The sequence below is a fragment of the Falco peregrinus genome, chromosome 5 (genome assembly GCF_023634155.1).
Source record: "Falco peregrinus isolate bFalPer1 chromosome 5, bFalPer1.pri, whole genome shotgun sequence".
NCBI classification, from domain to species: Eukaryota; Metazoa; Chordata; class Aves; order Falconiformes; family Falconidae; genus Falco; species Falco peregrinus.
In genome coordinates, this window is record NC_073725.1 from 64,684,198 (window position 1) to 64,705,715 (window position 21,518).

Here is a 21,518-nt window from a genome sequence, read left to right on the forward strand (position 1 = left end):
ACAGGAGTTAAACCATGCAATCAATATTTTACTGGCAAATGGTCTCAGTTACACAAAGGGTAATACCTTTTGTATTTTTAGTCCCAAGTAGACTGTAACAACTCAAAACCTGGGTTGTACATCTTGGAACTTGGTAAATAATCTTCACCACCCACAAGTAACAGCATTTGCGCCTGCAAGCCCACCCTATCTGTTTGCCTCCTTGCTAGTGTGGACCCCCACAAAACGCTCTGTCACAGTCAAGCTTTATCAGTGTGCTCCATAGCTCTGTGCCGTGGCACCTTCTGGGAAAGCGGCTTGCATCAACAGCTCTTCCATTCTGGCACAGGGGGATTTTCACCACCAGTCTTCTGTGGAAAAGAGTGGTGCAATTATGGCCCCCACACACCTGACACTCCCCGCCTTAAATTCTGTGAGTCTGCCTGCACCACGCTACTCTCAGACAGAGGCAAGGACAAGCACGCTTCCAGATTGCTAAGTACATCTCCCCCTTTAATGCATCAGCTGTGCCGCTTGCTGAAAAGCTGATAGATGACATCAATGAGAAGGTAAGCAAAAGGGACCAGAGTGCAGAAGCCACAAGGTGTATCTGAGCAAGGTACAGATGGGAGGAAACACCAAGGATGACCAGCTTCTGCCTCCTGTCACTTAGGACAAGCTTGCTTCCACCACCTCTCTGGTAGACGAGATTTCTGCTCCCCTGGCCCAACCCATCTCACAGAACAGAACAGCTTGCAGGGTGCAAACCCTGCATGTGAAAGTAAGCAAAATACCAAATTCTTTTGTTCTGGAGCAAAGCTCCCCTCCAGCTGATGACTGTTAACCCTTCCACATCAGCCCTCCCCTGCAGCTTCTTAAAGTCAGCATTAGCAGCACGGATCGATGGCTCTGCTTCATGCCTGGATTTCATCACAGCAGCAGGTAGACATGGAGCCATCGTGGCTTGGTCCCCAAGCAAACACAGCCATGCCTCTTGCTCAGAATATGGGCCAAGGTCTGCCTGAAGGGCACTGCTAAGACCTCTCCAGTGTTCCCAAAGCACCTTGCTGCCTCTAGTTTCCAATTAACAGATCCAACTTAAGATATAAGGCAGGAAAAGCATCCTTATACCACCTGATGCCTTCTCACCCAAGCACCCTCTCCACCTCGCACATACTTTACATCTATCCCAGCAATCTCTTAACAGGACAGTCCTGATGCTTCTCTCCAGCAGCCCTTCCAAGGGCCCTGTTCTCACCATTTCCCAGTAGATCTGCTTCTGCCCACCTTCATCAAGCTTGCTACCATTTGTTCTACAGCCCTGGAATCCTCCTTCCTCACCCAAAAGCCTTTCTTCCCAAATCCCTCTTCCACTGTCTGTCCCCCCGACTGGGGGTTCCTCTCAACACTCTTCTTGGGCGTCTGTGCTCTTTTTCTGGTCTCCATCCCGGCACTTTCTATCCCCATCATGTCCCAGCCCTGCACACCCACCAAGTTTCCTGCTAGTCCAACGTAGCTCATCACCCTTGGTCTCAATAATGAGATTGACAGCTGCGCTCTTGGTGAAGTACTTCTGCACCATCTCCAGGTCCCCAGTGAAGAGCGCATTCTGGACCAGCAGGTCCCGGCACTCCAGTGGCTCCAAGCGACTGTTCCGGCATCTCTGGCCAACTAGGCTCAGGCTGTGCTCATGGTGGTAGTAACAGGGCCTTACATGCCGAAAGCACTTGCACTGATCCAGCTGCTCCTCATCCAGCTGCAGCAAGCACTGTGTGGCAGAGCTGAAGGTGCAGTCCATCACGGGGAATGAAAAGGACACATCTGAACCACACAGTAAACAAGCTGCTGCAGGCAAAAACCTCTCATCCAAAGCTATGTCCTTTGCAGGTTGCCCTTGGGTCCCAGCTCCCCAGCGTCCAGCTGGATTCAGGCACAGCCTGACTCACCCAGTATAAATAGCCCTGCTTGGCAGCTCCCCTCCACCACGAGCTTACTTTCAGCTGCTGGATGCAATCACCAGTACAGATTAACCACAGGAGACAAGTAGCAGGCAGCCTTGAAACTCTCTATGTGCTCACTTGTTTGCTCTGCAAGATCTCTGCTCTGCACAGCACTCCCATTTGGAAAGAAACGGGGCAAGGTGGGGGCAAGCACAGTGGGGCCTCTAGGGAAAGGCCTGCAGCAAAGTGGTGTCAGAAGTCATGAGGGACTGAGTACAGAGGCCTTCTCCACAGGGACCCAAAAACCTCTCACAAGCACCCACCTCCCTTCCCGCCCCACCCCCCACCTTGGGAACCCAGCATCTCCACCAGGGCAGCAGGGCTGGCTGCTGAGGCACAGCTGAGCGGAAGAAAGGAAGGCATGCAGGCAAGCCCTGGGAATAGCAGCTTGTATGACATGAACCAGGTTTCCTGGCAATAAGGAAGACAGTCTCCTATGCAAACCTCCAGAGGCTGGCAAGTGCCTTTGGGCTTCTGAGGGGTGTATGCCCAGCTATGACTGGAGGGGTGGATTGCATAGCAGGTCACACTTGGAGGGGTGAAAGATGCTGAAAGCACCCTGTCCCACCCCTGTTATCACTGCTCATTCTGCAGGACACAGAGCAGATGCCATTAGCTAGGATGTTGTGGTAGCCTGACATAGGTTTGGGACCTGTTAAATTTAGTTTACTCTCAAATTACTTTCCTGCAAATAACCTTTTATTTTGCTGTGTCCCTGCCAACATGAGAACCTTCCAGCTGGGCAGGCTATGAGTGCCAACAATGGCGACAGGGACTCATTAGCTGCTGGTGGAATTTCAGCCCATATTCTCTACCCAGCCCTATAGCTAAGGGTGTCTGGGATTGCTGAGCTGACACAGAGACCTGCCAAGGGTGCCTGAGGACTAACAAGGGTGGCCATGCATCCAGACCACATGCCTCTACCCTGAACTGCTACACCGATCCCCTGACTTTCTCCTGGACCGTGCTGCCTCACTGGACACAGCTTTGTTGGAAACTATCATGTTGGCCCAACTGACTTACCTCCAGGACCACACCACAGGCAAGTTGTGTCACTTGTTTAATATTAAGTAAGTATGTGGCTAGAGGTTTTTGGAGGGTTTGGGTGAGGTTTTTTTTCTTTGTTTTGGAGGTTGGGTTTTGGGGGCGGTTGTTGCTGGCTGGTTTTTTTTCTTTGGGGAGGGGGAAAGGTTTGTTTTTTCTTTAAATCTGAACCCATTTAGTCCTTACCCTGTGAACTTGGTTCCAAGCTGTGACAGAGATCTTTCTGGTGTGGCTGCAGGTGCTGACCAGACAAGGAACAAGGGCTTTGCTCATGTTCCTTTTGGTGGCTGTTTCCAGCACAGACAAAAGGCCTACATAAGAACTGGGAAGCCTGAAACGGCTTATGAACCAGTTCCAGGTCTGCCAGCTGCCTTCAAGAGTTGTCAGACACATTTCCCATTGCCACTGCAGATACTTTACACCCATGAGCAGTCTGCAGCATCTCACTGGTATAGCACTGGGGTCACAGGCACACTTGTTCTCCTGTGGGATGCAGTGGCTGTATCTCCAGCCCCACTTTGGAATCCACATTCAAGCTTATTGAAGTGAGTGTCCAAGCACAGGTGTGAGAGGAGGGCAGATCCACACTGGCCAGAATTACCTGCTGACCCTCTGAAGGGGCTCAGGGCCTGCCTCACACCCTCACATGCTACAGGACCTGCTGAGGAGTCAGGCAGAAGAGGCACTCGTAGGTTCCTCCCTGTGCTCCTCTTCCCTATCAGATTCCTACACCAAAGAGCTGACAGGTCCAAGAGCTCCCAGACTGATATAGGCATTAAGAATGGCAGTAGATGCCACTACTGTAAGGCTTTCCATATAAGCTCTGACTCTCCCTTCAGACACAGCCACAATCCAAACTAGAGACCTTTCCAGCCTCATCCACATGTGGTGAGCTTCACAGTGGTCACCATGCCACAGAGCCCCATCACACATGTATATGTACACACATGTCCAGTGGCCTTGTTTTAATTCTGTACACACACTGCTTCCAAACCCTCTCCCCACTCAGTGGTTTGTCCTCCTCCTGCACACAGTGGCCAAAACCTGATAAACAACTGTTCTGTCCCAAAACAGCATGTACAGAGCTCATCAAAACAACTTATCTTTAGTGGTTTGGGGGTGGTGGTGGTGGGTGTTCCTTCTTATTTCTTTTCTTTCTGTGTTTCCTTTGTGCCTCCTTCACTTCTACTGTCTCTTGCACTGCCTGGACCCACCTTTTATCCAGTTGTAATAGTTCAAGACTGTCTTGCCAGTCCTGCAGAGAGAGCAAGTATGCAGGGGGTAAAAGAACACTGCAAAGGAGGGTGGCAGCGCAGAAGATAGAAATCGGTTTGGGGCAGGAGGAAGGGCTGGCCATTTGTCCAAAGCACAACATAAGTGAGACAAGCAGGCTGAAAACAACTGGAAAGGAACAGTCAAGGAGGGTAAGGCAGAAGGGACAGGTTAAATTGCCGGCAGCCTCCACCAGCCTCCCCTCTCTGTAGATGGGACCCACTTGTTCAGCAGCTACAGGAGCTCACAGACTTCCACTGCATGCTCCTTAGCCAGCTGCAGCATGTGACAGTGTCAGCACCAACACACACAGCTTGCACGATGTGTCCTTGGCTGTAGCTATCTGACACCTTGGCCAGGGCACTGATACCCAAGCTACTGGTAAGAAAATCCTACTTGCTTTTGCATCAGTCACCACCAGGTCTCTGAACAAAGCAGAGAACCCATGGGAGGACACCATGGCAGGAAGGGTGGAGAGAGCATGACAAATAGGGTATCTGTGTCTGACCAGAACAGAGGCTCAGTGCAACAGCCTCAACTTGGGGAACATGAAGTACAGAGGAAGTTAGATTCTGTTAGTTTGTCCTTTTCCTCATCTCTAAGGAGAACTCTTAATTTCTCTCAACCTATCTTTCCACCTCCCACTGCTCCTGCCACCAAAACCAATGCAATCATGCTTCCCCCAGCCATGGGCTTGGGCACAGAATCTATCAGATTCTGTAGATCTGGGCACAGAAAATAAAATACACAGTACTATTCATGCACCCTGCAACCACCCAGAAAAGGCATCTAAGAGGAACACCCTGACTGCTAGGCTGAGGCCAGGTCCCTCGACATCACACCCAGAATGCTGGCAGAGCTTGCATACTCAGGCAGTTTCAGAGACCTTGGGCTGAGTGGGTGTGCCTTTTAGCCTTTGCACCAGCTGCCCTGGGAGATCTCCTCCCACTCCCATGGCTAACAACAAAAACCCAGAACCACGGCACCACAAAAACAAAAAAAAAAAAAGAGACAAAAAAGCAACACCAAAACCAACAAAAAAACCCTACCAGAAAATAAAACCTACAGAATACAACCAACCACACACACTCCTCTCAGCAGAGCCTTTCCTTCATGTTTGACAGGGCTCTGGCATCTGCCCTGGCCCCACAGCAAAAGAGGTCCTTTGCTTGCTCTGCCTGACAAGTTACAGGAGGGAAGTCAGGACCATCTGTCCCCTCGGCACTGTCATCTGGCAGCTACTGGCACAAGGCTTTACCTTCAAATCCAATTTACTGAGTCTACCTACTGTACACTCCACAGCAGGCTGCATAGTCTGGGTGGGCAAAAAAGCAGGCTTCTCCTCACTGGTTTTGCATAACATCTTCACATCTGGGGCACAGGTCTGTCTGTTGCACAGATCAGCAGCACTCAATCCTCTGGCCTCAGTGATTTCAGGGCATTTAGCAAGTCCTTCCCCAGATGCTTCAGATCTGTCTGTGATGAAGAAGAGGGTCTTCAAAGGTCAAAGTAAAGGGGTTCACGTGCAATCTCATGACCCAAGGCTGGCCAGAGGGAAGATGCACATCCTTGCAACGCGTCACAATTTTTTTTCAGTGATCTCACAGCTTCTAAGCATTGTTGCTGATATTGCAAGAGATTTGTTTTATCTCTTACTAAATAGTCTGTTTTATGATTACACCTGCCTGCTGTTGGGGGCAAGATGAACAGAGTGAGATCAGAAAGGTTACAACATATTTATTGTATGATTAACAGAGCATGACAGACATGTTGGAATGTCCGAGACATTTAGAGGAATTCAGAGGACCAACTCCTGCCTGTAGGTTTGCATGGGCTCAGAGGCTAATAGTCATTGACTTTTGAGAAGGCACTCCCTGGAGCATACACAAGCAACCCCACACACCCTCAAGAAGCATTGCATGGGTAACTATCTGCCCATGAGAGATATGTCAAAACAAAACTGAGGTACCCAGCCCCACAGCTGTTAGCCAAATTGGTATAAAGAGACAAGGTAGAAGTCTGTCCATGATGCAGGACAGAGCAAGGGTGTTGGAACTGGAATCTCCAGCCCAACAGTAATGCAAGTGTGTCCATTTACATGTGCTCCTGTGTGTAACGAAGTATGTCTGTCCCCAAAAGACAGATATGGGGAGAATACCTTGCTACTGGCAAGGTCATCTGCAAGCTACAAGCCTAAAGACATAGCATATGGCCCTATCAGGTCAGAGACTACTCAGGAAACCATGATATTACATAGATATTAGCTGCTCATATGCACTAACATGATTTAATAAATGCCGCCACCTTCAAAAGGTTCTGATGACACATGGTAAGCTACCAGAGCCCATACGGTGCACTTTGTTTTCAAGTCTTGAACTATTAGCTCTTCATTTTCTACCTTAAGCATTAATAAGCCCTAGTTTTGTTTTACTGTTTAACCTCCCAGGTACACAGAAGCTGTACACTAGATTGAAGCCAAAAGCAAAGTACACACCTCTACCACACAACAGATGAAGAGAAAGAGGGATCCAAAAGAACTACCCTGAGCAGAAGAAGGGGGACCAGCAGCTAGCTCCTGCTAGTCTGCAAAAGGTTAACACAATAACTGCAGTAGCCAGCCACTGCTGTTTTGTGAAGGTCTTTACTCCAGCAAGTACAAGGAGTCCCTCCTGTAAGCAGAGGTAGCAGAAAGAGACCTCACAGAGCTTCAGACCAGGCTTCAAGGAACGAGTAAATAGAACATGACTGTTCCTCAAAACACTACTGAGCTGAAGCCCTCATTCACAAGCAGGGCTATGAGATGTGGACCACAGAGACCCTCTTGGGGGTAGAGGAGGCTGTCGTTCAAATGTTTGTCAGGACTGCCCTTACACAGCAGCACACAGGTTGGAGTGGTAGCCACCTGCAGTAATACCTTCTCTGTCAATCAGGAGCAACTTGCTATGGCACAAAGTCATTCAGAAGACCTTTCCAGGCTCACTTCTGTCACAAGCAAAGCCTGCTTCTCATGTCATATTACTGACAGCTGCAGCAACTTTGATAGCTGCAGTGTCAGAAGCAGTAGACAGAGGTCTTAACCAGAGCTAGAGTACAGATGTCCAAATGGGGATCACCAGTTCTAACAGCCAAAGCAGTCAGTTCCAGGTGATCCAGCCCCTTCTCTACCCACAGCCTCGCTCAGTTACTAGTTCATAAGCTATGCATTCCTACCCACAGTGCCCGAAACACTGGGATCTCTTCCTGACTTTACTACTTCCTTTGCCTTTCGTGGCTTATCTTCTTGGTCCACTGCCACATTCAGCATCTGTGCTCCTCTCTCAACAGCTCATCAACCTGGATAAAAGATCACCTCTACATAGCACCTGGCAGACTCCTGGTTCACCTCTAACACCACACCCTACTGTTCTTCAGCTCTACCAGGAGCACTGTCCCTAGAGGCCACACCACATGTTAGCCATTCCCAGCTTAACTCCCCATGGACACAGGCTGCACAGAGCACTAGTAATTCAGAGGAAATAGTCATGAACACCTCTAAGCCTGAGAGCTCTGGTCTCAAACCCCCCAGATCATAAAAGCCTTTCCATCCCCCTTCAGAATCTTCAAGCAAAACACCCACAGTTGCCATGCATCCACCAGTACAGGCTATGACTGACCCACTGGGAGACAGCTCTGTGGAGAGGGGCCTGGGGGTGCTCGTGGGCCCCTGGGGTGTGTGAGGAGGAGAGTGACCAGCAGGTCAAGGGAGGGGATCCTCCCCCTCTACTCTGTCCTGGTGAGGCCATGTCTGCAGCGCTGTGTCCATTGCTGGGCTCCCCAGTTCCAGAGACAGGGAGCTACTGGAGAGGGCCCAGCAGAGGGCTACAAAGGTGATGCAGAGACTGGAGCATCTCCTGCATGAGAAAAGGCTGAGCAAGCTGGGCCTGTTCACCCTGGAGAAGAGAAGGCTGAGGGGACCTTATCAATGTCTACAAATACCTTAAGGGTGAGTGCCAGGAGGACGGGGCCAGGCTCCTGCCAGGGGTGCCCAGCGGCAGGACAAGGGGCAGCGGGCACAGGCTGCACCACAGGCAGCTCCTGCGGAACCTGGGGACAAACTTCTTTCCCCAGAGGGTGCCGGGCGCTGGCACAGGCTGCCCGGAGAGGCTGTGGGGTCTCCTTCTCTGGAGCCATCCCAACCCGCCGGGACGCGGTTCTGTGCAGCCTGTCCTGGGAGAGCTGCTTCAGCAGGGGGGTGGGCTGGGTGGGCTCCAGGGGTCCCTTCCAACCCCAGCCATCCTATGAAGGTCCACAGGGCACATTCAAGACAATGAGAGCCCACAGCCCTCACCTGCAGGCAGATCTTTTTCTACCCCTCTTCTGTGTATTGATCAGCTTCAGGTCACAGTGCTGAACTTCACCAGACTCTTCTAGCTCCATTTTGCCCTACCTCCCAAAGGCACTGGGGCTCTTACCCTGGGCCTCCCCTTCTCCACACCACATCTGTCAGGAGAACATCTCATCTCCTCATCCATCGTTGTATCACACCCTCTCTGCTTGTGTTTCAGCCCACTGCCACCATCAGGTAAGAACAGCTGCCCTCCCTGTTCCCTACAGCACCTCTGAGCCATCTCCATTTGGGAGGGCAGCTGCACAGGCAGCTGACAGACATGAACACAGCCTGGCTTGGATGAGCTGGACCACAATGCACATGAAAAGAAAAAGCTTGGCAGACAGACCAGCTAGGTTCTCCCCACCTCCAACACACCAGGCAACACTCAGGGTCTCAGCAAGGAAAGCCACGCATCCCATGCACGTGCAAATCCAAATGCCTGCATTTGGCACTGGCCACCATCCACACCAAGATATGCTAACAAACAAGCACCTGGAAACCTCAAAATGGGCTTATGCCTCTTGCACCACAGCTGTGGCCACAAGAAATAGCAAGAGAGCAGCTTGTGCATAGCAAGCCCTTTGCACAGAAGATGAAACAGTGTCCTGAAGAATAAACCACCACAGCCAGTCCTATTCTTTGACAGCAAGGTTAAGGTTTCAGCTGGAGCCTTACTACTCACAGGCACATGCAGAGGGAGAGAACAATCAGGGCATACACCACACAAAACCATCTACAAACTCACACATATAAGCCCTGCAAAGTTCCAGCCATAAAATAGCAGCTTCTGGTTTCTTGATCTGAGCTGCATTTACAGCAGCTCCAGTCCCCTCCCAACCACAGCATGCAGCCCCCTTTCTTGGGCAGTACATAGTGACTTTGATTACATCGAGTACATTGATTGCTGGCAGGAACCTGGATGAAAGCAGCATATCCAGGCTTGGCACTTCCTTGCCCCACATTATATCAATTAGCACCCCTTCAGCACAAGGCTGTGGGACCCAGCCCCTCCATTATGAGGCCATCCCACCACGTACATTTCCCAAACACACTGGAAATTCAGACTCACCAGTCCTGGGGCAGGGTGGTGGAAATTCCACCTCTTGAGAACTTTTGCTGCCTCAGACACAGATAGGCCCCACATTTTATACCCTTTTCTTCCTCCTCTAATCTGACAGCCTTTGCCCCTACTCCAGCTTTGCTTCTGCCCTCATATCTGCTTGGCACTCTTTTCTGAGACAAGGACGCTAGAGCCATCCATTTCCTGTTCAGGAAAGCAGCCAGCAAGGTGACTGTGCAAGGGACATAGATGTAAGAAACCAACATGCCCTTAAGTATACCTGGGGGCTCGATCCTCACACCACTAACATTTGGTCACAAGGTGGCACCAAGCAAAACCACAGCTGGGACCCTGCCTAGAAGGGGCTGAACATGATCAGGAGGGAGAGGACAAGGGGAGAAGACCAAATACTGCTCACGCCACCAAGGCAAACAGGACAAGGGTAAAGTGGCATCACAAGCCTTGTACTACCACATAGTATTTCTATTTCTGTTGGGAGGACAGTGGAGGGTGCTCATGCAGCAGTCTGGCTGCCCTCCCATTCAGCCACTAACCAGCACTCACAGAACCACACTGAAGCTGCTGCTTCATCAGCTCCCTCATACCTAGTCCCTCCAGCCTATGTAGCTTCCCGTGGACATTCAAGAGCACATGCTGATACTTGGCTTCATAGTCAGCTTGGCACAGGTGCTGTAAACTCTTCTCCACACTGTGCCCAGAGCACAGCAGCTGGAAGCCTTGGGGCTGCGGAGCCTGGAGCCTGAAATAATACAAGTGCAAGGGCTTGTCAGAAAGTAAGCACAGTTCTGCATTGAGCATGGAGCACAGGTGAAGGACAGGATACCTGAGACATTCCCATCACCAAACATGCCCCACACATCCCCATTCCAGAGGCCAGCACCCAATTGCCTGGACCGTGTCCCTCGCTCCTCTTGCTGCAGACACCAGGCCTACCTTATCAAGTAAATTTCTCCCTAGAGCCAAGCAGAGGCAGCCATAGTGGGGAAGAAACATTAGAAGCATCAGAAAGAGGTTGTGTGGGGAGTGAGCAGTGTGTGTGTAAACGAGCCTGTAACGAGTTTGTAATATGCATGTGTGGCACGGCCTGCGCAGCGTCATCACAATGGCACAGGCACTTTCCCGCCTCATTGCCTCCCAAATGGATTTTAAATATCATTCTGAGGACACAATTATTTAAAACGCTGAACTAAACACTCACTAATGGGAAAACGGCGTGTGGCCTGCAGCAGCCATTCCTCATGGGGCCACTCTGCCCATGTCATCCTCTTCTCCAGCCCCACACCCTGCATGGGGGTACATGGAAGCATCCTCTTCCCACTTGGAGACCACACAGGGTACCACTAGGTAATGGTCCTGAGCCCAGCCCAATACACATTACTTGTGTGCGAACATACTTTTTGTCACCATCTCGTTTCTGTCCTCAGGCCCCAGAGGAGGCCTCCACCCTGTCCCAAGCTTCTCAGTACTAGGGGCACTGCAAGCCAGTCCCTGGGGCTCTCAGTCCCCAGCTGCAGCTCTGCATCAGGAAGCACCTTACCAGACAGCAGCTTTTTCAGTCTCCCCCCTCATGCCTGACAGCAGGTAATACAGGGCTATACGAGGAACAGACATTAAACGAGGATGCCTTCTGACCCCCATTGTTATATGGCTCTGGAAATTATGGATATCAAATAAGACTTACTTTCTCACATAATTAACTTCTGAATACCTCCCCCATCCCCTCTGCACAACCCCAAGCAGGGGAGATTAAGGAAGCAGTATTATTGTTGCCTACATCTAAGACTCCAGAGTGAACAGAAAGAACAAACAGGGAAACAAACTCCTTGCAATAAACCTTGCTGGAGAGAACGGGGATGGAGACACAGACCTTCAGTCCCACTACAGAGCCTCAGACAGCAGTGTGTGTGTTCACAGGGGAACATCTGCCTGACCTTTGATCATCAACCTTCTCCCATTCTCCAGGCAGGGATCCTGGGCTGCCATGAGTTAGGGACTCAAGAGTTACCATTACTTATAGACAGCCCACCTCTCAGACCAAACCAGGAAAGGGAAGGGACATAGACCAGCACTGTCCCCACACACCAGCAGCTGAGCACAGAGAGGATGAGAGTTCCTTGCTGGAACCCTGGATGCATTTCAGACATTCATATTTTAACAGCTTTGGCATCACCAGAGCTATCCATCACCAGCTCATTTTCCTCAAGTGCTGAACCATTCCTGCCTATGCTATTTGGAACAGTGTCTAATTACACACCAGAGCAGCCACCTGGCAGCACTGCTGCCAAGGGATGCAACAACATGGAAAGAGCAACGCATGCAGGTCTGCACACTGGTGCCAACCTCCATTCCCCAAAACCCTCCCTCTCCTCAAACCTGCACCACTCATCATAGACTAGAGAGATGCTCCGCCTCACCGTCCCCCACTCTATGACAGAAAAGAGCCCATGGTCTTAGAGTCATTGTTCTCTTACAAAAAGGAAAAGAGAACACTGGCATTACTGATACTTGTATAAATGCTTTGATTCAGTTTGTCGCACTGGTGTTCTTTTTGAGGGGGTTTGAAGAGTGGACCCAAGGCAAAAAATAAAAGCTGCTTCTAGCCCACAGGCACATAAAGCTTTGTAAGAATGAAACAGATTGACGCAGACACGGGGCCAGAGACAGGCAACATGACAGTGCTGCAGTACCAAGAATTCTCTGGGGGAATTGTAAGGACACAGGCAGACCTGGAAAGAGACAGACTCACAAAAAGGCAGTTGAAAGACACTTTGGAAGAGTACCTGCATGGGCTCAAGAGTTAATGTTTGCTTTTTACTGTAAGCCAAGTGCTTCTGGGTCATTCTTGCAGTGACCAATTTCTTGTGAATCCCTGTTGGTTGACAGTCCACCCACTCCTCCCAAAGCAACTTCATTCAGATCTCACCTGATGCACTAAAGCATCATGGCACAAACAGGACATGGAGCCACAAGTCCACTCTGAGAGAATCTCAGCTGTGGAGCCAGTCTTCACAAGAGCTAAACTGTGCTAAGTGTGCAGAGCGATCCCTCACAAAAGGAAGGCTGTGTATGACATCCTGTGCAAGTGTATCAGGGCAGTTCCATGGGGATGCACTGTGGGGAAACAAGCAGCATGAGCCCCACACAGTGAAAGATGAACCCACGTCCATATGGGAAATGGAAGAAAGACAGTCTGGCAGGCTCAGTGCGGAACTCACCATATCAAGAGCAACCATCTCCCTCCACCTCTCAAGCTTGGCACATCTGGAAGGGCAGCCTGCAGTGCAGATCTGTGAGGAAACGCAGGAAATTTAGTAAGAGGGATATGAGGCTGATCACCAACTCCATTCTGCCAGCCTTTGAGGGGCGGATGGGGGACAACACATGAAGCAGGATGCACAAATTGCAATACTAGAGAATCAAGTAGCTGCACCACCAAAGCCTTACTTCTCTTGGGCTCACCTAATGTCAGATGCTCTACCAGACACTTCCAGGAGATAGCTGCTCATCTCACCGTAAGTCAGCAGCTTACCCACACAGACGGCCAGGTATCTGCCGAGAGCGCCAGGGTACCACAGAGGGAAGCTGCATGCTCCACTAACAGCCTGCTTAGAACAGGGCAGCACCAGGCTCCTGCCCATGCAACAGAAACATATTTGACATCAGGTAGTCAGGGAGAACCACCTCCAGGGCAGAAACAGAACTGCAGTTCCAAGCTACTCGAGCACTCTCTGTCCCACCAGAAGCACGACTGCACATTCTACAGCCAGGAAAACGGGAGTGCTGCTGGAAAGGGGGCGTAAACACAGACGCTGTGGCCTAGGGAGCGCTAGAACTGGGCAAGGAGATCGACTGCTGACCTTCTAGATGCAAACGGCAGCCTGCTTGTAATTCTGCTCTTTGGCCCGACTCTCCCAAGCCTGCCACTGACATGCCACAGCAGGCAGAGTGTCCCCCGCGAGCCCTGACACAGCCTCTGCCACCTGCATCGCCTCTCCCTGCAGCACAACTGGCCACAAGGGCTAGGAGAAATGGAAGAACTACAGCTCTGCAGGGCCAGATACTGCTCTGACACCTGTGCTCAGGACCAGTTCTGGCTTGCAGGCAGGGCACTATGAAGAAGAACACTCTTCAACATGGTCCTACAGTCAAAAGGAACAGAGTACCCAGTATAACCTCTTCCCTCCCTCCTCCAGCCAGCCCCACACTATAGCAGCAGGGCTGGGACTCACTGAGACATGCTCAGTCCTAGTTCTGCCACCTCCTGTACTGTCCCTGGGTGTGTCACATCTGGTCTGGCCCACACTGACTCCAGCACCTGGCACAGCTCTATAGCTCATGAGACTCAGCATCACCAAACAATCTTTGTGAGGTCCAGGGCTGCCCCACACACTGTCACCTGGGACCTACAGTTCTGGTTCCTCCTGATACACCTACCCCAATTTTTGCTGCTATTGGATGACCTCAGAACCAGGTATCTGGTCCCAATGGGAGGCTGGCAAAGGACCTCCACCACATCTCCACCCAGAACATAACCCACATCTTTCCTTTGCTCCACCACAGACTGAGGCAGTACCTCCATGCAGGGACCCAGGGACAGCCCTGTGCACTCCAAGATAGTGCTGCACTCATGGGGCAGTTGGGCTGTCCCACCACAGCCCAGGGGGTCATGCTCTCCACCTTCACTCTGCACACAACATGCACTTGGCCCTCTGGGCTGCACAGGCTCCATATGGACAGACAGCATCTGCTAATGCTCCCTCCAGGGCGCTAGCTCATGCACCTAGGAAGCACATGGGGACATGAACTTCCCAGTCAGCCTGAGGAGACACAGACAGCGCCAGTCATTAACACAGTGGTCCAAGGCAGAATGCTGAAGGCTCAGTCCTAGCCCAGTTTATAGACCTGCAGGACAACACTGTCTCTTCAAAGCAAGAAGAGATTATGTCTAGAAACCCTAGAAAGAAAATACCCTCTGTTTCTCCTGTCAGTCCAGTTCCTTCCGTACTACCTCTTCCCCCTCTACCTGAAAAGGAGAAGTTTTTCACCAGAGGGGCAAACAAAACCCACCAGAAAAACCAAAACACCTTTAAAAAAAAGTTTATAAACAGAAGAAAAACCCACTACCCACTGCTAACTGTGCCCCAATGAACTGGAGGGGTTTAGTCTCTGCTCTGACTGGTACAAACAGATAAACAGCATGTCAATAACCTGGGCTGGCAGAAAGAGGCCCAGCACAGTAAGGAAGCACTTGAACAGCAAGAACCTCAAAGACAACATAAGCTTTTAGCAATCAGGTACCTGAAAATTGAAATAAGGAGTTCAGAGAACCGTGGAAGAGCCCACCCTGCTTCCCAGAATGACCCTAGCTTTCTGCGAGTATGCCCTGTAGCCTCTGCTCCTGGCTGTATTAGGTTGTTTTCAAACAGCAGCTGTGCATCCAGTCCTACTGAAAATCCAGATGGCAACAGTTCAAACTGCCTCGAGATTTGTGATGCAAAGATTAAAGACATAGTCTGTGTTTTTATACATTTATTTGCAGGCAGTCAACAGGAAGTTTTTTAGTTGCCTAAGAAAGTACCAGCTCCTGCAGGACTCCACAAGAAGGAAAGTCTCCATTTATGGTCTCTGTTAACAATTTGTTGAGAACTGAATAGCTCACAGAAGTCAGCCTGCTATTGGGTGTTCCATGGTTGACATATAAAGCTAAATAAAGCTAGAGTGACTCTTCCTAAAAATTATAAATAAGTCTGTGACATCAATCAAGCCTATGATTGAATAAAATAAGATATTGTACACAAACCACTTCAATTACTTATGTTCAAATCCCATAATCTGTTATCAAGCAAGCTTTAGGGCAGGTTTCCCTTATTTTGCCTGAAATTAATTCTAAGCTAACTGACCCACACCTAAAAACGCTATCCTCCTTTTCTAGATTATAAGATGTTTCCTCCCTGATCTTTTACTTACAGTTTTCTGCTACTCCAGTATTTATTTTTTTTACTAAATGCCAGCAGCAAATCAGAAAACTCCAGCACTTTTTTTTTTCCAAAACCCAGGTAAAAGTTATGAAGATCCTGCCCTTGAAGCAGTTCTCTCATCTAACTACTATTTAACAGCTTTTTTAACCTACAAATGGACAAAGAAGTGGGTTTGGTTTTGCTTTAGTAACCTTTTTTAATCAAATAGAGAAAAGTTTTAGAAACAAACAGTATTTCTGTACTTAGTCATTCCAATATTGTTGTTGTTGTTTGTTCTACATTGTCTTCACATGTAGAACTTAGGGTTCACGTCTCTGCTCCCTGCAGATGCTTTCGAGCTCCTCATGCCCACAGCCAGCAGGTGCCTCAGCTCGCTGCCCACAGGGCTCCTGGCACGGCCCTCAGCCCCCTTCCGCCAGGGCACCCAGCCCCGTGAACAGCTAGAAGGGCTTTGGAAAACTTCCCATTTTATCCTGCCCCTGCCTTCTTGGAACTAATTTAATAGAAAACTCTACTTACAGTTTTCCTCCTTTGAAGTGCGACAGCATTCACAGGGGGGTTTCCACCTGCCCACCATGCCGGCGGTGCCCGGGGCTGGCTGAGGGGCGGCCGGGCTGCCCCGAGCCGGGCCCGGCCGCGCTGGGGGGCGCAGGACGGCGGCCTGCAGACCCCTGCTGGTGCCAGGCTGCCGCCGCAACGCCGGCACCGGAGGGGACGAGCTGCGACAGGCCCATGCCCGGCCCGGGATCGCTGCCCCGCCCTGGCCGCCCGCCCGCCGGGCTGGGCCCCGGGCCAGGGCCTGCTGGGCGGCGGCACGGCGACAGCATCCAACCGGCACCCGTGCTGCCCGGCGGCTCGCCCCCGAGGGCCCGGCCCCGCCCGCCGGCCTTCCCGCTTCGCCGGACGGAGCCGGCGGCGGGAGGTGGCGAGGGCCCGCATCGGATCCGGCCCGGCCCCGCCAGCGCCCGCTCCCCACCGCGGAGGGGCAGCCACGGGAGCCAGGCGCCCGCCCGCGGCGACCACCCGCACCTCGCCCCGGCCCCTCAGCCCCGCACAGCCCCCGGCGCGAGCCCAGACGCGGTCGGTGCGGGACAGGGGCTTTATTGAGACGCGGACGGTCACTTGCTGCTGGTGTACTTGGTGACGGCCTTGGTGCCCTCGGAGACGGCATGCTTGGCCAGCTCACCAGGCAGCAGGAGCCGCACGGCCGTCTGCACCTCGCGGCTGGTGATGGTGGAGCGGCAGGTGTACTGTGCCAGGTGTGAAGCCTCTGAGGCCAGCCGCTCAAAGATATCGTTGATGAAGGAGTTCATGATGCTCATGGCCTTAGAGGAGATGCCAGTGTCCGGATGCACCTGCCAGGTGAGAGTCTTACACAGCCATCACCCTGGAGGGAGCGAGGCCCCCCTTCCCACCACAGACAGGGCGCTCCAGCCCTAAAGAGGCCCCCAGATGCCACCCTGAGGGTCTCGAGTCGTGTGCCATTTGGGCCACCACAGTACCACAGGGACTATGCCAGCAGGAGCTGCTGTGCATCCCCTACTGAAGACAAGCCTGTCGGGTGGGAATGCCCACACGCTCCTCATCCCCCTTACAGGCTCCTGCAGAAGACAGAGGCCTTGACAACTCAAAGCCATCTCTGAAAATTCTTTTGTTCATCTCCCCAACAGAAGTTACCAGAATGATTTTGGTTCCTATTCATAGGGCCAACAGCAGCTGTTCTTGCCCTATTGACTTCTACTCAATTACTTCCATGCACTAAAGCTTATCCTCTCTAGGAAACCCTTTCTGATCTAGATTCATCTTTGCCTCCTACACCAAGGATCCCCCCACCCCCTTTTTGATACTCAGCTGGGGCTCTTCTGTACCCACTCACTTTTTTTCATCTCACTAAAAAGCAGATTTTTCTTCCTTCCTCTTTATAAGGCTAACATGCAATAGGCAGAAGTAACTCCATATGAAGCTTGTAGCAGAAAAGAAAGATTTGCTCACCTGCTTCAGTACTTTGTAGATATAGAGTGAATAGTTTTCCTTCCTCTTAGGCTTCCTTTTAGGCTTCCTGTCCCCAGAAGCTGAAGTATGACCATGCTTCTTCCCAGCTTCTGCACTCATCACAGCCCCCAACAGAGCAAGCCCCAACTGAGAACCAGCAGGTGCCGTGGGGCTGGTTATATAGCAAAGGCAGCAGTACCTCACCTGCCTCAGGTGCAACCCCAAGGAGCAGGACGGACACACATCTGTGACTGATGATTCCTTTTTGCGCTAAGCAAAGGGCAGCTGGCCTGATAGGAGCTTGGAAGTAACTGATTCAATTAAATTTTCAGACCTGACAAAAAGTTTGAGGGTAACACGGGCAAAGAGGTGGGAAAGAGAGGCAAGTTGGCTGATGATACAGAACGGGGAGGAGTGGCTGGTACCCCTACCCCAGAGGCTGCGCTGCCGTTCAGCCAGACCTGGGCAGGCTGGAGCTGGGCAGAGGGGATCTCATGGAGTCCAACCAAGGCCAGTGTAAGGTCCTGCTCCTGGGGAGGGACAGCCCCAGGCACCAGCACGGGCTGGGGGCGACTGCTGGGGGGCAGCTCTGTGGAGAAGGGCCTGGGGGTGCTGGTGGGCAGCAAGTCGCCCATGAGCCTACAGTGTGCTCTCGTGGCCAAGGGGCCAGCAGGACCCTGGGGTGTGTGAGGAGGAGTGTGACCAGCAGATCAAGGAAAGTTATCCTCCCTCTCTGCTCTGCCCTGGTGAGGCCATGTCTGCAGCGCTGTGTCCAGTGCTGGGCTCCCCAGTTCCAGAAAGACAGGGAGCTACTGGAGAGGGGCCAGCAGAGGGCTACAAAGATGATGGGGGCAGGAGAATCTGCCCTATGAGGTGGACCTGTTCACCCTGGAGAAGAGAAGGCTGAGGGGACCTTATCAGTGTCTACAAATACCTTAAGGGTGAGTGCCAGGAGGACGGGGCCAGGCTCCTGCCAGGGGTGCCCAGCGGCAGGACAAGGGGCAGCGGGCACAGGCTGCACCACAGGCAGCTCCTGCGGAACCTGGGGACAAACTTCTTTCCCCGGAGGGTGCCGGGCGCTGGCACAGGCTGCCCGGAGAGGCTGTGGGGTCTCCTTCTCTGGAGCCATCCCAACCTGCCGGGACGCGGTTCTGTGCAGCCTGCCCTGGGAGAGCTGCTTCAGCAGGGGGGTGTGCTCCAGGGGTCCCTTCCAACCCCAGCCATTTTGTGACTCTTATGATTCTGTGAAGGGCAGTAGTATCTCATTCACATGGGGCAGAAGTGCCAGAGAAGAGCTATTCCCAGGTCCACCCAGTGTTTTGGTGAAAAGGGGGGTTCCTGCTTTGTTGGAAGCATGTAAATCAGAGTATTCAAGGTATTGCTTCCAGTATCAAATGAGCGGAACCACTTCTGTGCTATGGAATGGATAATGCATTCAGTGGAGACTCAGTAACTGCAGGGAACATTGGTCCAGTGACTGAATATAAACATCCCAACAGCCAGGGTCCCTCCCACTATCTCAGCTAGCCTGCTTTTGGGAGTCCTGCCCACTACACACAACAGAGTCTCAAAGGACAGAAGGGAGGCAGTGGGAGGGGATGGGTAACACCCAAAGCAGGTATTTGATCTGTCTTGGAAATCAGCAGTCACACTAGTGATGGTAATGATGATGCAGGAATTCAGCTAAGCCAGGAAAAAAAATGTGCAGCAACACAGTAGAGGAGTGAGCAGAATAGAAAAGTTTTCTGTGCCTGAGATAGAAAAGGAAGCCTTTCTCTCAGCAGGCACCACAACAGATGTTCCATAAAAGGATAATACTAGTATGTACTTTTTGGGGAGGGGATGCTGGTATCTTTGCTCTGCCACGTGTGCTGTCTGCTGCTCAGGGGCACATGTTATACTGGCATATCCTTAGCAAATCACATCTTCCAAGGACCAAGTTTGGGAGACCTCATCGGTCACTCTGTCGGCACTCGTACAGCCAACAGTGTTTCACTGAATTTAGTTTTATTCTAGGCCTGTCCTCACAGGGAGGCACCTGGTCACCCACCCCCAGTGCAAATAAATGTCACCGTGACAAATGGCTTCTAAATATCACAGAAGGGGTTCTTGCACCTGAGAATCAGAACGTCCCGTCAGTGCATTTTTGAAGGGAAACAGGCTTGGACATTGAGGATGTGGGGTGGTGGGATCCTTCTGGGAATGGGAGTGGCATATTCTGGGATATCTAACAATGTCAAGAGATGTTGGTGGATGACTTGTACTGACAAGGAACAGCACAGAGCTTCCCCCTCTGATGTACATTCCAACCACCCACTGATTTACAGAGCTGTAAATAGCTGAGATCTTTGCATTGGGGGAGACCATTCACTGCAACTAGAACCATTTCACCTTTTCCACTGGTCATAGCACACAAAGGCACTCTCACAATGAAGGAGCTGTTGGCTGTTGTGTCTCTCCGCAGCTGCAGCTTGTGTCTGGCACCAGCATTTAGACACACACAGCTTGTTTTTCTGACAAAATGTTTAGTTGGAGGGAAGCCTTTGGTGGACAAGGAGCAGCAACTGGTCACTCAGCACTAAGCACAGGGAGCCATTATATTGCAAGGGCAGAGGTTCATCCATTAAGCAGTACAGTCAAATCTGAACTCCCAGATTTGGGGAATTACCATCTGCTTCCCTGGGTGGCATGGGCTAGAGACCGTCCTTTGCTAAATCAGGGACCTATCTGCAACTGAGAAGTTCCTCGCATTTCCATTCTGGAAGCTGCCTGCTGGGCTTGACTCATCCCTGTGCTATTTTTGTAGTGTATGGATCGACTCACAACACAGGGATTCCCACAACCCTGCGCTTGATGCAGTATCTGCCACTTTTGGCTGTAACTGTGTTAGAGTCAACCTCACTTCTAGACTACAAGCAAGAGTAACAGTGTAGAGGCTCTAAGCTACTACTTTCACAGAAGTGACCATCTTAGCAACTAAGGAGCAATTCTCAGTGTATCTATACACTGGTTTTGTGCACGACCAGAAAAGCTCTAGTTGAAACAGTTTAAAATGCCACCACCCCAGCTAGTGGCTGCCTCACTCACAGGAATCAGTACTCTAGGACATCAACCTGCCACAGCTGCGTCTGTGCAATCTAACAAAACTGCCATAACAACAGGTTTAAACACCAGACTGATAAAGCATGTGCATGTACTCCATTTTACAAGTCTGGCCTACTGAGACTTCTAGTGTGGTCGCAGCTACTTTTGCTTTGAATGTGCACCTGTGCTAAATCAGGGACCTGTTTGTAACCGAGAAGTTCGTCTCATTCTGCAGCAGCAGACAGCTAACACAGTTCTCCTTTTTGCTACACCAGCTACAAGAATTCTGCAGCTACTGTCCATCATGCTGGCTGTCATCCCAACATTCCCACGGCCTTCTCAGGATTTTCCATTCCCAAAGAACACCAATCAGCCTTTACAATAACTACTTACCCATCCCTGTCTGTTAACTTCAGAGTACTACACTGTGCGATACTCATGCGATTGACTTTTCAATACAATCTAGACTAATCTAGACTTTTCTGCAGAACTTGTATGGCATTTATGTTAATCTGCATTATTTTCATTAATCTGCATTATTCTCTTAGAAAAGACTCCTCCCCCCCCCCCCCCCCCCCCAAGATCATTGCTAAAAACACTGAAAAACCTGACTGTTCTGCACTGTCTACTGGAAGCAGCTGCCATGGTGACTTTTGTCCTATGGATGATACACAGCACTTCTGTAGCAGCAGTCAAAGCTTGCATGGTCCCTTTGCAAA

General features: G+C 51.1%; 2 protein-coding genes across 2 annotated transcripts in view; both read right to left on the reverse strand.

The window, feature by feature from the left end:
- Positions 1 to 16,330, reverse strand: part of ASB10 (ankyrin repeat and SOCS box containing 10) — a 28,534-nt gene extending 12,204 nt beyond the window's left edge. The window contains exons 1-4 of the mRNA XM_055803986.1: positions 16,243 to 16,330; positions 12,961 to 13,032; positions 10,330 to 10,484; positions 1,471 to 4,278 (exon numbers count right to left, since the gene is read on the reverse strand). Coding sequence (XP_055659961.1) covers positions 1,471 to 1,777 — 307 coding nt within the window. The 5' untranslated portion in view covers positions 1,778 to 4,278; positions 10,330 to 10,484; positions 12,961 to 13,032; positions 16,243 to 16,330. The remainder of the gene's footprint in view (positions 1 to 1,470; positions 4,279 to 10,329; positions 10,485 to 12,960; positions 13,033 to 16,242) is intronic.
- A 387-nt stretch (positions 16,331 to 16,717) lies between these two features.
- On the reverse strand, positions 16,718 to 20,405 carry LOC101911960 (late histone H2B.L4). Its single transcript, XM_005230909.2, has 3 exons — positions 20,384 to 20,405; positions 17,716 to 17,825; positions 16,718 to 17,078 (listed from the first exon to the last, which is right to left on the reverse strand). Exons 1-3 carry the CDS (start codon positions 20,403 to 20,405, stop codon positions 16,842 to 16,844), a joined length of 369 nt encoding a protein of 122 aa, XP_005230966.1. The 3' UTR covers positions 16,718 to 16,841.
- Between the last annotated feature and the right edge of the window lie 1,113 nt (positions 20,406 to 21,518).